This window comes from Heptranchias perlo, chromosome 4, assembly GCF_035084215.1.
Source record: "Heptranchias perlo isolate sHepPer1 chromosome 4, sHepPer1.hap1, whole genome shotgun sequence".
Classification (NCBI taxonomy): Eukaryota; Metazoa; Chordata; class Chondrichthyes; order Hexanchiformes; family Hexanchidae; genus Heptranchias; species Heptranchias perlo.
In genome coordinates this window covers 116,090,511-116,104,600 of record NC_090328.1, presented here as the reverse complement: position 1 = coordinate 116,104,600, position 14,090 = coordinate 116,090,511, and the positions used below count along the sequence as shown (strand labels likewise).

At 43.8% G+C, this 14,090-nt stretch overlaps 1 protein-coding gene across 1 annotated transcript in view; it reads right to left on the bottom strand.

Moving 5' to 3' along the window:
* Positions 1 to 14,090, bottom strand: part of megf10 (multiple EGF-like-domains 10) — a 154,853-nt gene that overhangs the window by 45,169 nt on the left and 95,594 nt on the right. Inside the window, exons 9-13 of the mRNA XM_067983501.1 lie at positions 11,626 to 11,838; positions 6,794 to 6,968; positions 5,864 to 5,984; positions 2,027 to 2,190; positions 317 to 419 (exon numbers count right to left, since the gene is read on the bottom strand). Of these exons, the coding sequence (XP_067839602.1) occupies positions 317 to 419; positions 2,027 to 2,190; positions 5,864 to 5,984; positions 6,794 to 6,968; positions 11,626 to 11,838 (776 nt within the window). The remainder of the gene's footprint in view (positions 1 to 316; positions 420 to 2,026; positions 2,191 to 5,863; positions 5,985 to 6,793; positions 6,969 to 11,625; positions 11,839 to 14,090) is intronic.

The window sequence follows — 14,090 nt, the reverse complement described above, 5'->3', positions numbered from 1 at the left end:
TAGTCACTAATAAATCCAATAGGGAATTCAGGAGAAACTTCTTTACCCAGAGAGTGGTGAGAATGTGGAACTTGCTACCACAAGGAGTGGTTGAGGTGAATAGTATAGATGTATTTAAGGGGAAGCTAGATAAACACATGAGGGAGAAAGGAATAGAAGGTTATGCTGATAGGGTTAGATGAAGAGGGGTGGGAGGAGGCTCATGTGGAGCATAAATACCGGCATAGACCAGTTGGGCCAAATGGCCTGTTTCTGTGCTGTAAAATTCTATGTAATTCAATTCAGATATTAAAATTGGAGAAGAAATGCAACGGACCTGTCCAACCAGCAAGGCAGCGACAATAACCAGTGGTAGGGTGGCATCCATCAGCATGACTACAGTCACAACGCTCAATGCAGTTCATCCCATAGGAACCATCCTGGCCAACAAAAAATAATACATTCATGATTATGTTGCAAATTTCATAAAATAAATGAAAGAGATAAATGTTACGACCAACCATGTGAACAAAATTAGAGCTAGGCCATTCAGGGGTGGTGTCAGGAAGCACTTCTTCACACAAAGGGCAGTGGAAATCTGGAACTCCCTCCCCCAAAAAGCTGTTGAGGCTGGGGGTCAATTGAAAATTTCAAAACTGAGATTGGTAGATTTTTGTTAGGCAAGGGTATTAAGGGTTACAGAACCAATGGGCCGAATGGCCTCCTTCTGTGCTGTATCATTCTATGATTAGCTGAGGCTAACTCTCGTCTTTCAGTGCAGCTGTGGTCCAACATGCTAGCTCATTTTAACTAGACAACACCCTAAAATATTGGGATTTTGGCGCGAACTAATTTCTCGGCCATTGTGTCAAAAGTTGACCTGATAATGCCTCTCTCAATTTTTTCACTTATGGACAATGATTAGCAGAAAAAACGGCCTTTGAGGATGGCTTGAGCCAATCAAAGGGGATCTCATAACTCAAATAGATGAAAAGAAAAAGTTCATAGAATTACATAGAATGTACAGCACAGAAACAGGCCATTCAGCCCAACTGGTCTATGCCGGTGTTTATGCTCCACATGAGCCTCCTCCCACCTTATTTCATCTCAACCTATCAGCATATCCTGCTATTCCTTTCTCCCTCATATGCTTATCTAGCTGCCCATTAAATACATCTATACTATTAGCCTCAACTACTCCTTGTGGTAGTGAGTTCCACATTCTAACCACTCTTTGGGTAAAGGAGTTTCTCCCGAATTCCTTGGATTTATTAGTGACTATCTTATATTTATGACTCCTAGTTTTAGACTCCCCTACAAGTGGAAACATCTTCTCTATGTCGACCCTATCAAACCCTTTCATTATCTTAAATACCTCTATCAGGTCACCCCTCAGCCTTCTCTTTTCGAGAGAAAAGAGGCCCAGCCTGTTCAGCCTTTTCTGATATGGATATCCTCTCAGTTCTAGTATCATCCTTGTGAATCTTTATTGCACCTTCTCCAGTGCCTCTATATCTTTTTTATAATATGGAGGCCAGAACTGTGCACAATACTCCAAGTGTGGTCTAACTATGGTTCTATACAAGTTTAAGTAAAAGTGTTTGAATATATTTTTAATGAAAATAAGTTGCAGAAGTGTTAGAATGTAAAATTATTAGTTATAAAACAAATTAAAAGCTTAAATAATACAGATTAGAGAGATAATCAATTTTTAAGCATTTGCTTTTGTCGAATAGAGTTACAGTTGCTCAGCTTTTGCTGGTTAGTCCCTCTTACAACCAGCATCAGTTATGGCTGGATTTGAATTCCTGTGGTTCTGGAGATGGAACCACTAAACCATTGGAACAGCCTAAATTAGTCTCCTGAATTGTGAAAGTGATGCTGAATTTAATAAAATTAAATTTTTGTTTTGCCAACATAGCTCCGATACAAATCAATGCTTCATATGGACATAGTAGAAGATCCCTCGCGCAGATGTACTTTCACCCAGTGGATTAGTGCAACAATTTCCAGCACAAAATGGGGTGTGTGGTGCCAGCTACCATACCTGGCACGGATGTGTGCACTTATCTCCTCGCCATCCCGCTAAACAAGTGCAGGTCCCGTCCAGTGCGTTACAGGCACCTCCGTTGGCACAGCGACAAGTGGAGTTACAGCTAAGACCCCATCTACCGCGAGGACAAGGAATCGAACAATCGACACCGTGCCACCCTGTCAGGGACAAGACAACAATGATTGACACCGTGACACGGCAACTGCTCATCCCGAACATCAATGAAAATCAACACAGCGTAACCAAAACAACATTTGACATGTGGAATGCGGTCATGACCATTGCTTTAATAATATCCGGAACAATTCAGCCTTCATTGGTTCTCTGAAAATAAATCTTCTTTCTCCTTGCCGCTCTTCTACAACGACTCGCATTTATACAGCGCCTTTAACATAGTGAAATGTCCCAAGGAGCTTCACAGGAGCGATTATCAAACTAAATTTGACACCGAGCCACATAAGAAGATAGAAGGACAAGTGACCAAAAGCTTGGTCAATGAGGTAGTTTTTAAGAAGCATCTTAAAGGAGGAGAGAGAAGTCGAGAGGTTTAGGGAGAGAATTCCAAAGCAGCTGAAGACACACCTATTTTAACAGGTACATATTTTAACAGATTGCATACAATTTATGTAAATTGAGGCAAAAATTCTAAATGTTATAGAAATGGACCTAAATATGAACTGATGTGTTTCAGTTTAGTGAGGGTTCCTTCATGGTCACTGGGTCAAAATCCTGGAACTCCCTACCTAACAGCACTGTGGGAGAACCTTCACCACACGGACTGCAGCGGTTCCAGAAGGTGGCTCATCACCACCTTCTCAAGAGGCAACTAGGGATGGGCAATAAATGCTGGCCTTGCCAGCGACGCCCGCATCTCAAGAATGAATTAAAAAATATATATATATCAGTTTGAAGTAGAATGCGAGTGGAGCAAATGTGAACTGGAGTCTCATGTGACCAAATAAGAATTTGATGGAAATTTACTCCAAAACGTTCGTCAAGGAATTTTTCTCTGGTGCAGATTTTCTCCAGTTGCTAAAGAAAAAAGGAACCAGAGGAATCTCAAGCACTACAAGTAAATCTGGTGGAGCACTTCCAACACTGAACAACATACACAAATCTATGACATACACAAGTCTTTGAAGTTGGCAGGACAAGTTGATCAGGCTGTTAAAAAAGCATATGGGATCCTGGGCTTTACAAACAGAGGCATCGCGCACAAAAGCAAGAAAGTTATGCTAAGCCTTTATAAATCACTGGTTAGGCCTCAGCTGGAGTATTGTGTTCACTTCTGGGCACCGCACTTTAGGAAGGATGTCAAGGCCTTGGAGAGGGTACAGAGGAGATTTACCAGAATGGTGCCAGTGATGAGGGACTTCAGTTATGTGGAGAGACTGGAAAAGCTGGGATTGTTCTCCTTAGAACAGTGAAGGTTAAGGGGAGATTTAATAGAGGTGTTCAAAATTATGAAAGGTTTTCATAGAGTAAATAAGGAGAAACTGTTTCCACTGGCAGGAGGATTGGTAATTGGCAAAAGAACCAGAGGGGAGATGAGGAGAAACTTATTTACGCAGTGAATTGTTATGATTTGGAATGTGCTGCCTGAAAGGGCAGTGGAAGCAGATTCAATAGTAACTTTCAAAAAGGGAATTGGATAAATACTTGAAAAGGAAAAATTTGCAGGGCTATGGGGAAAGAGCAGGGGGGTGGGGGTAATTGGATAGCTCTGTTAAAGAGCCAGTACAGGCACAATGGGCCAAATGGCCTCCTTCTGGCGCTGTATGATTCTATGATAATATGAAAATCAGGTGAGCAGAGGATTGAGTTTGGCAGTGAACCCCCATCTCGGGGGGGGGCGAATGGGCTCGTGGCAAATCCGCATGAACCAAACTTACCGTTCCCGACGCGATCGCACGTTGATTGATAGTGGTTAACATCCTCTCCGGGTTTCGCGCCCGGCAGCTAGACTGATTGACAGGCTGGCTGCCATCAGGAGCTGCAACGCGAGGTGGGGGGAGGCGGGGGGAAAGAGAGAGCCAGATGTCATCTGGCGCTGGACTGGAAGACTGGGGGGGGGGCGGGTGGGGGGGAGGGAGAGGCGAAAATCGGGGGGGGGCGGGGAGAGGGTAAGATCGGCGGGGGGGGAGGGGAAGATCGAAAATCGGGGGGGGGAGAGGGGAACATCAGTGGGGGAGAGGGGAAGATCGGGAGGGTGAGATTGGGGGGACATCAGGAGGGTGACATCGGGACATCGGAACGGGAGACATCGGACATCAGAGCAGGTTTCAAAGGTAGGTGCATTTAGTGTTTTAACTTCATTGCATGTTTTTTATTTAATTTATTTTGTTTCTTTTTCCCTGATCCGGCCCTTCATGTCTGGTTTCACCAAGCGTGAATCAGAAGCACTGGGCAAGCCGCCCAGGTAAGTTAAAAATCTTTCTAACTTCTTACTCTGCCACAGGTAAAGTGCCTTAAGTACCTCAAAGAGGTACATTTGGCTCTTTAACTGTCATCCCACCGGCTTTAATTGCTGGCGGGACTTCCGGTTTCGGGTCGTCTGCGTGCACACAGGTGCGTCCGTGGGGAATTCGGAATTCGGAAGCTGGCAGGTTGGAGCCAGCTTCCGAACTCGAACTGGATTTGCGCAATTTTCGGAACCACCCCCCGTCCCCAACGGACCTGCATTTGCCTCCTAAAATCACCCCCTAAATGTCTGGACTCCTGTAAAAAATGACCGATATGACGATATAAGAAAGGGCTACTGGGGCCTGTGGAATATTACCCCAGCATTAGTCATTACCTGTAAGAGAAGGGAGTCCAAAAAAATGAATGAAAATGAATTTCTTTGAAATGGTTTAATTATATTTAGAAAACAATTGAGTTCCTTCTCCCTAACCTATTTTTCAACAACTCCATTTATGTGCAGACTATGAGTTTGTAATGTGAAGCTCTCATATCAATGTCATAGCAGGACAATAAAAGCATCCCCTGCCACCTGTTTGGAACACATACCATCCCAGTATCATCAAAGTCTAAAAACTAGTCCTGTGTGAAACTGGATTTAGTTTTAAAATGCTTTTGTTGTCTCCTGGCAACAGGAACAATAGTGAGATGACACGATTTGATTTCTTCACACTCGCTCTGATCTGCATGGCAGGTTTTTAAGCGTCAACACCTTTAACTAGTTTGGTGAGTCATTGGATACCAAGTGTGCCAGTGTTCATGTCCTTGCAAGGATCAATAACTGTCTCAATCAATTCCTGTGACCTACACTGGCTCCCGCTCCGGCAACACCTCGATTTTATAATTCTTATCCTTGTTTTCAAATCCCTCCAATGCCTTGCCCCTCCCTATCTCTGTGACCTCCTCCAGTCCTACAACCCTCCGAGATCTCTGCGCTCCTCCAATTCTGGCCTCTTGCGCATCCCTGATTTCCTTCGCTCCACCATTGACGGCCATACCTTCAGCTGCCTCGGCCCTAAGCTCTGGAATTCCCTCACTAATGCTCTCCGCCTCTCTACCTCTCTCTTCTCCTTAAAACCTACCTCTTTGACCAAGCTTTTGGTTACCTGTCCTAATATCTCGGTGTCAAATTTTGTCTGATAATCGCTCCTGTGAAGTGCCTTGGGACGTTTTACTACGTTAAAGGCACTATATAAATGCAAGTTTTTAAAAATGCACAATATAAAAGCACCCAAAAATAATGAACATGTAAGGTGGGGAGCTGGTGTATGCATGGTTGACTTCTTTTAAAATGCTCTAAGCAGTGAAGAAACACCCGCTGATGAAACATGCTTTCAGATTTCTGCCCCACATGATACGGAAGTCTCTTACCTTCTTTACAGGTACATGAGCCGTCTATGGGCGAGCAGACAGCTTCATTTTTGCAGACACAGGTGGAGGAGCAGTTAACTCCATTGGTACCAGCCGGACAAGGAACTGAGCAGTGAGAACCCTGTTGACAAATTGAAATGGAATGATATTTAAGGGTTACAAAAAAGTGGATATTCTGGAATGAGCTACTAATCGTTGGCATTAAGAGAAACATGAATTGTTTGAAATCACTCCTCTTTTCTGCAAAGAATATTTCTTAAGAGATGAATATCAGGAAAGATTGAACAGGCTGGGGCTCTTTTCTTTAGAAAAGAGAAGGCTGAGGGGTGACCTAATAGAGGTCTTTAAATTTATGAAGGGATTCGATAGGGTAAACGTAGAGAAGATGTTTCCATTTGTGGGGGAGACCAGAACTAGGGACCATAAATATAAGATAGTCACTAATAAATCCAATCGGGAATTCAGGAGAAACTTCTTTACCCAGAGAGTGGTGAGAATGTGGAACTCGCTATCACAAGGAGTGGCTGAGGTGAATAAAATAGATGCACTTAAGGGGAAGCTAGATAAACACGAGGGAGAAAGGAATAGAAGGATATGCTGATAGGGTGAGATGAAGAGGAGTGGGAGGAGGCTCGTGTGGAGTCTGTCCAGTCTTTCCTGATAGTTGCACCCTCTTAGCTCTGGTATTGTCCTTATAAATCCAAACACATCCACTGTGTGCGTCCAGCAAGGATTAACACGGATAGCAGATGTGAGAAATTCCACAGCCTGCTTTTGTGGGATGAAGAAAGCTGTAACAGAGAGGACTTTTATTGGAGAAAAGGAAAGAAGAAACAGTTAAATGCGTATCAAACTTTTATAATTCATTTAAAGAAAAAAAAGGTTACGCAATCTTTCAGCAACCCAAGCAGAGAAAACAAGTCCTGTTACCTTATATCCTGGTGCACAGATGCATTTACCAGTCACACTGTCACAGTCAGCACCATTCTGGCAGCTGCAGATTTGATGACAAGATACACCATAAAATCCAGGGGCACATGTCTCATTGCAGTACAGTCCAGACCATCCGGCTTCACATGTGCATTCGCCAGACATGGGGTGACAGCTGGTATGAGAGGATAAAAGAATCTCAGTTTGTCCCAGCAAAGGGATAGCCTTATGTGCACAAATGTTACACTGAAAACACTAACTCCAGTTTTGTTGCGATTAATCCTCTGCTCGTGGGTGATCATTTTGACAGAGGGGACTATCATTTTAATTTTTTCTTTAAAAAAAACAATTATAAAGCCCCACCAATGGCTCAGTGAGTTCACCCAGTGAGAAGCTAAGCTACACAGGCTAGAAATGTCCAATGTTCAGCATTCTGCACTGAGTTAGCTGATCACAGCTGAGGTTCTATCACTGTAACCTCCTCCAGCCCTACAACCCTCCGAGATCTCTGCGTTCCTCCAATTCTGGCCTCTTGCGCATCCCCGATTCCCTTCGCCCCACCATTGGCGGCCGTGCCTTCAGCTGCCTAGGCCCCAAGCTCTGGAATTCCCTCCCTAAACCTCTCCACCTCTCTCTCCTCCTTTAAGCTGCTCCTTAAAACCTACTTCTTTGACCAAGCTTTTGGTCACCTGCCCAAATATCTCCTGATGTGGCTCGGTGTCAAATTTTGTTTGCTAACGCTCCTGTGAAGCATCTTGAGATGTTAAAGGTGCTATATAAATGCAAGTTGTTGTTGTTGTGGTTGGAATGCTACAATTGGGACTCAGCATCCTTGGATTAGGGAGGGGTGTGGGCGTGGGCGAGGATAAAATGGGATTGGCCGTGATGCCCTGTGGTTAAATAATCTGCCAACACTCTTTGTCACCAGTTCATTTTAAATACCTCCATTAAAATAACATACAATGCGAATTTCATTTGAATGCGTTGATAATATTGGACAGTACAACTTGGCCCCACATATTCTTTATGATTTAATGTTGTTTGTGTTTTAAGCTGGTTGGATGTGATTAATTGGGATATTCTTCACACAAAATGATTTCCCCAAAACTAAAAATGAAAGAGACGGTTCCATGATCTGCCAACAGTAAGCATCACTCAAGAAACGCACCCCAGCAAATCGTGGGTGTTCACCGGTCCAAAAACAAAAAATCACCAGCCCCTACGCCTACTATGTCCCGACTGCACTCTTTGCAAGGTGTCAGTCCTGATCACCTGGTCTCTCTGAAAATCAGGTCTCGAGATGTGCACACGTCGCGTTAGTGACACCATCGTGCAATTGCACACATCGCGTTGGTGACACCATCAAGGTTTTGCAGGTCAGAATTGGAAGGAAATGAACCTATTCTGATCCACCAGCCCAACAAATATGCGAATTTATTATGGTAATTGGTTAAAAAAAAAATCAGATTTTCCTGTCAAAGTAACGGTGAGGCTAATGGCGATAAATCCCATGGACCTGATGGCCTACATCAGAGGGTTCTAAAAGAGATGGCTGAAAAGATAGTGGATACATTGGATTTCATCTTCCAAAATTCCCCAGATTCTAGAACGGTCCCAGCGGACTGGAAGGTGGCAAATGTAACCCCGCTATTCAAGAAAGGAGGGAGAGAGAAAACAGGGAACTACAGGCCAGTTAGCCTGATGTCAGTCGTCGGGAAAATGCTGGAGTCCATTATTAAGGACGTGGTAACAGGGCACTTAGAAGATCATAATATGATTAGGCAGAGTCAACATGGTTTTATGAAAGGGAAATCGTGTTTGGCACAACTATTAGAGTTTTTCGAAGATGTAACTAGCAGGGTAGATAAAGGGGAACCAGTGGATGTAGTATATTTGGATTTTCAAAAGGCATTCAATAAGTTACCACATAAAAAATTGTTATGCAAAATAAGGACTCATAGGGTTGGGGGTAACCTCACCTGGAGTACTGTGTGCAGTTTTGGTCTCCTTATCTAAGGAAGGATATACTTGCCTTAGAGATGGTGCAACGAAGGTTCACTAGATTGATTCCTGGGATGAGAGGGTTGTCCTATGAGGAAAGATTGAGTAGAATGGGCCTATGCTCTCTTGGGTTTAGAAGAATGACTGGTGATCTCATTGAAACATATATGATTATGAGGGGGCCTGACAGGGTACATGCTGAGAGGTTGTTTCCTCTGGGTGGAGAGTCTAGAGCTAGGGGACATAGTCTCACGATAAGGGGTCGGCCATTTAAGACTGAGATGAGGAGGAATTTCTTCATGCAGAGGGTTGTGAGTCTTTGGAATTCTCTACCCCAGAGGGCTGTGGATGCTCAGTTGTTGAATATATTCATGACTAAGATGGATAGACTTTTGGACTCTAGGGGAATCAAGGGATATGGAGATAGGGTGGGAAAGTGGAGTTGAGTTTGAAGATCAGTCATGATCTGATTGAACGGCAGAGCAGGGTCGAAGGGCCGTATGGCCTACTCCTGCTCCTATTTCTTATGTTCTTATGGAAAGGTCTGAAACAATTTTTGTCCCTGTATGTAGTCATATCCCTTTAAGTGTTGCCTGAAGCATTTTAAGGGCTGATTACTCATGCAATTTTCTCCCTCCCCCTCCCCCGTCCCCTCACTTTTTTTGATAAGCACTTAGGTCCAGGCCCATCTAGGGCAGGGAGCTTGCCATGCACGGCTAATTAGGGACGAACTAAAGGATATCCTGTGACTTCGACCCTGCGCGATGCAAGGCGGTCACTAAACTTAATGCATTCCACAACTGGGACTGCAACAATGTCCCCTATTAAATGAACTGGAAGCTTGAGACTAAGGCCGGCATTTGTTCAGGAAACCACTGCCAAACCAGTAATTGGAAAAGACAGTGAAGAGAGGCCCTCTGGGAGGCCATTATTCTCACAGGATGCGATACCTGTTCGATGGCCAGCTGCTCCCACCTGAAACACCTGTCTTACTTAAGACCAATAAGACAGCAGCTTTAATCCTCGCAAATAAGCACATCAGCCGGGAGTCAGGAATATCAACTGGAAAGCCAGACACAATGAGGGGCTTGTGACAGATTGTGTTTCAGTTTGTAAGTCTAGGCCCCACAGGAGTGAATGAATTTACCATGCCTCACTTTACATTTATGACACAGTTCCATAAAGGCTAGTGTGTTGTTCAAATGACACTGATGGGGCCTGGGCACATTCAGAAACATTTCAATCATCACTTGTGTACTGGTTCCCTCGAACAATAACGTATCAGCCAGTCTGACAGGGAGAAACGCTGCTTTGAAGTTATTCAAGATTGATTTGACTTCCTGTGAGAGCTTTCAGAGTCTCAGACGTTCCCCTATTTGCTAAATTATATTACGCACAGCCTCAGTGAAACCCAGCTGGAAATACTGGTTTTATTAACTGAAATGAAAAAAACAATCCTTTGTGCACAGGTAAAAATATCAATATGGCGAATCAGCATACTCATTTGCTGGTTCATTTGAGAACACCTATATTCATAAATGCACATATGTGTGTGTGTGTGTATAGAGAGAGAGACACACAGAGAGAGACACAGACAGAGAGAGACAGATAGAGGGTGACAGAGTGTGTGTGACAGGGACAGAGAGACAGAGAGAGAGAGAGAGAGTGTGTCAGAGAGACAGAGAGTGTGTCAGAGAGACAGAGAGCAACAGACAGAGAGAGAGAAACACACACAGCGAGAGAGAGAGAGAGAGCAAGCAACAGGGAGCGAGAGAGAGAGAGAGAGATTTTTGAGTTGAAATCGTGTAGCTCCAGTGACATCATGATTGGCAATCGCCACAAACCCATCCATGATGTCACCGAATCGGAACTTCATGACATCGATCAAGGGCGAGTCTTTCACAAATGGGGCAATTTTAACCTAACCCGATGGGATCGGGTGCAACATTGGTTTTTACATCCCGCCCGATTTTACTCAGTGAAGTCAGTGGAGAGTGATATCGGGTGGGTTGTAAAACCGGCGTTCCACCCGATCCCATGGGATTCTCGCCCGGCGAATTCGGTTAAAATTACCCCCAGAGTGTCTGATCCTAGGCTATCTCTTGGTAAGCATCTTCCAAAGCATAAACAGGACAGAAAGGAGGAATAGAGAGACACCAATAAGCGTAGCATGCTCACTGTTTAAAATTTATAAATTATTTGCAAGTTCAGTGGCACGTACTTTCCTTTTAATAAAAAACAATGTTTACACATTTCTACAGATATCCTGGTAGTGACATGTGAGCAAGTTAGTGAATGTTTCCAGTTCTGCTGTGTGATACAAGGTGGGGGGGGGGGGGGGGGGGGGGAGGTGCGGCGAAATTAAACGCCGGCATAGACCAGTTGGGCCGAATGGCCTGTTTCTGAGCTGTAGATTCTATGTAATTCTATCACATTTATACTTACACAGAATACCATGTGGAACTTCAGGCTGCTTCTGTTAGTTGCTTGTAAGGCAGTTCCATTGGCCATGAAAACAAACCAAGAACAAAACAACCCAAAGGAACTTGCTCCTCATGCAGCAGAATAAACAATACTAGACTTCTGCTTAATTTTGAAGCAATGTTACTGCTACGTTGTACCAAATCATCAAATAGAATATGCACAGAAAGCGAAAGAAGTTTTTATTTTCATTTGTGTACATTTTTTTAAAAAAACAAACAAGAAAGAATGTGGTCACAACAAGAAACACGTTTCTGTGGCCAACTTCATATTATTAACATTTGGAAGAGGCATTTCGTACTGTTTACTGTTGGAATGTTTATTGGCTACTTACTCCTTCACACGCTTACCTCAGTGTGGTTTGTGGGTGGCAGGGGCACCGTTTGTCACACTTTAGTCCGTATACTCTTTCCGGACACATCCGAACCTCACAGGAATCCCCTGTGAAACCAGGCTCACACAGGCACGCTCCGCTGATGTGGTAACAGTCCCCTCCGTTCAAGCAGTTGCATATCTCGGCACAGTTTACTCCAAATGTACCAAAGGAGCATTGATCCTGACATCTTGCAGAAAATAACACATCGGTGGAAAAAATAAATTACAAGCAATTACGGCTTTTTTTTAAAAACCAAGATGGAATGATTTAACAAAGTTAACTGAGAGTTTACAACTTATCAAGAAAGACTGAACAGGCTGGGACTTTTTCTCTAGAAAAGGGAAAGCTGAGGGGTGACCTGAGGTCTTTAAAATTATGAAGGGGTTCAATAGGGTAAAGGTAGAGAGGATGTTTCCACTTGTGGGGGAGTCCAAAACTAGCGGGTCATAAATATAAGATGACCGCTAATAAATCCAAAAGGGAATTCAGGAGAAACTTCTTTACCCAGAGAGTGGTGAGAATGTGGAACTTGCTACCACATGGAGTGGTTGTGGCGAATGGGATTTAAGGGGAAGCTGGATAAGCACAGGAGGGAGAAAGAAATAGAAGGATATGCTGATAGGGTGAAATAAAAAGGGGTGGGAGGAGGCTCGTGTAGAGCATAAACACCAGTTGGGCTGAATGGCCAGTTTCTCTGCTGTAAATTCGATACAAAGTTATTCCCAAGCAGTCAGAGAATGATGTTCATAAAACACAAATAGAATTTTGAGAAACCGTGAGTCTATACTTGGCATGTCAGGCCAATGTACACCTTTGTTTTAAATAATATTATCTATTTATAAAAAAAAACTGGTAACTACACTTCTTTGACTACTGATGATCTGTTTTCAGGCACCAGGGTAGCATTACTTTGTCACTCAGAATATAGCTCAGCCTTAGCTGCGTTGATGGTCACAACACAATGATGTATTTGTTTATTGCCTACTTATTTTGTCCTAGGCTCAACGTTTGGACAAAGCCGACTCTATTCCCGTCATGAATTAGGAAAAACTCTGTGACATAGAGTAATGATCATTAACGGCACTGAACTGACCCTTTTCTGTTGGGATAGACTTTTGGACAATTTGAAAAGGGATTGATGGATTGTTAATATCCGCACTGTCTCTGAAAGAATGATTGCGTTATGTTTCAATGCAGCATCCCATAAATTTCTAAAAGGGGAAAATGTCTCAAAAAACAAATTAGACCACAAATGTTTGTTGCCATTAATTCCCTGCTCCCACAAAGTTTATCCGCATGTAAAAGTATTTTTCTTTTACATTTAAATCTTCATCTCAATGTTCAAAAGACATGTCAGGGTTAAGACTTTGTTTTTTTTTACTATTAGGGTAAATGTGATCCTTTAATATGTAAGTCTCTGAGATTATGGCCCCAATATTTACAGGCGGGGGTGTGAGTGAGGCAGGGAGGGAGAGTCGGTGGAAGGAGCGGGGGGAGGTAGGGAGCAATGGTGGGGAAGGGAACAGGGGAAGAGAGGCGGCAAGGGAGCAGGGGAGGGAGTCGGGGGAAGGAAGGGAGCGGGACCGGGGGGGTGGGGGGGCCAATTAGCTTGGTGGGCCGGGGTGGGGGGAGCACTCCTGCTCCTCCTGGCCCACAAGCAGTGCTTTAAAGGCATTTTCCCGCTGGATCAGGCAGTTCCCGCCTCCCTTCAGCTGCTGGGTTTCCCGAGCTCTGGGAAACCCGGCCCGCAGCCGTTAAATTCAAATGGCTGCTAAAATCTGAGCAACGGAGCCTCATTTAATTATTATAATAACTGACCCACCTCTCGAGAGCCAGTTACTTGGTCGACTCCAAACCCACCGTGGTTAAACCGGAAGTAGGAGGGTTGGAGTCGGGTTTCCCATTTTTACCGATTTAAACCCCCCCGATCCTCTCCCGCCCGTCATGGGGGGGTTAAAATTACCCCCCATGTCTTTTATAAGGTCAAGGACCTAAACCAAATATACAAGGAAAATAAATACTTTGGAGGCAAACAAATAAAAGTCTTAATTTCAAGAATAGAAAAGAAATAAAGACATAATGGGCCAAATTTTGCTGTAGCGGAGCATCTAACTGCGTCTGCTGTCAGTTAAACTTACCCCTTCAGCTCAAAACATTTTTTGCCCCCCAAGTTGCTGAAAGTGCGAGCTGATAACGGGGCAGTGAGGGAAACAGGGCATCTGGGACCAGAGTGAACAGGGCAAGCAACTGGGTATCTCCCTCACCAATCAGATCGAAGGATTGTGAAATAAACAGCGCCAGGACTGAGAATTAGAGTGGGTAAATTCAATGTCAGATCGGGTGCAGAAAGAGAAATAAAGAGAGGGAAAGAAAGAGTGGATTAAGAGAGAGAGAAAAAAAAGAGACAGAAAGGAAAATTTACATTTTCTAAATCTCCAA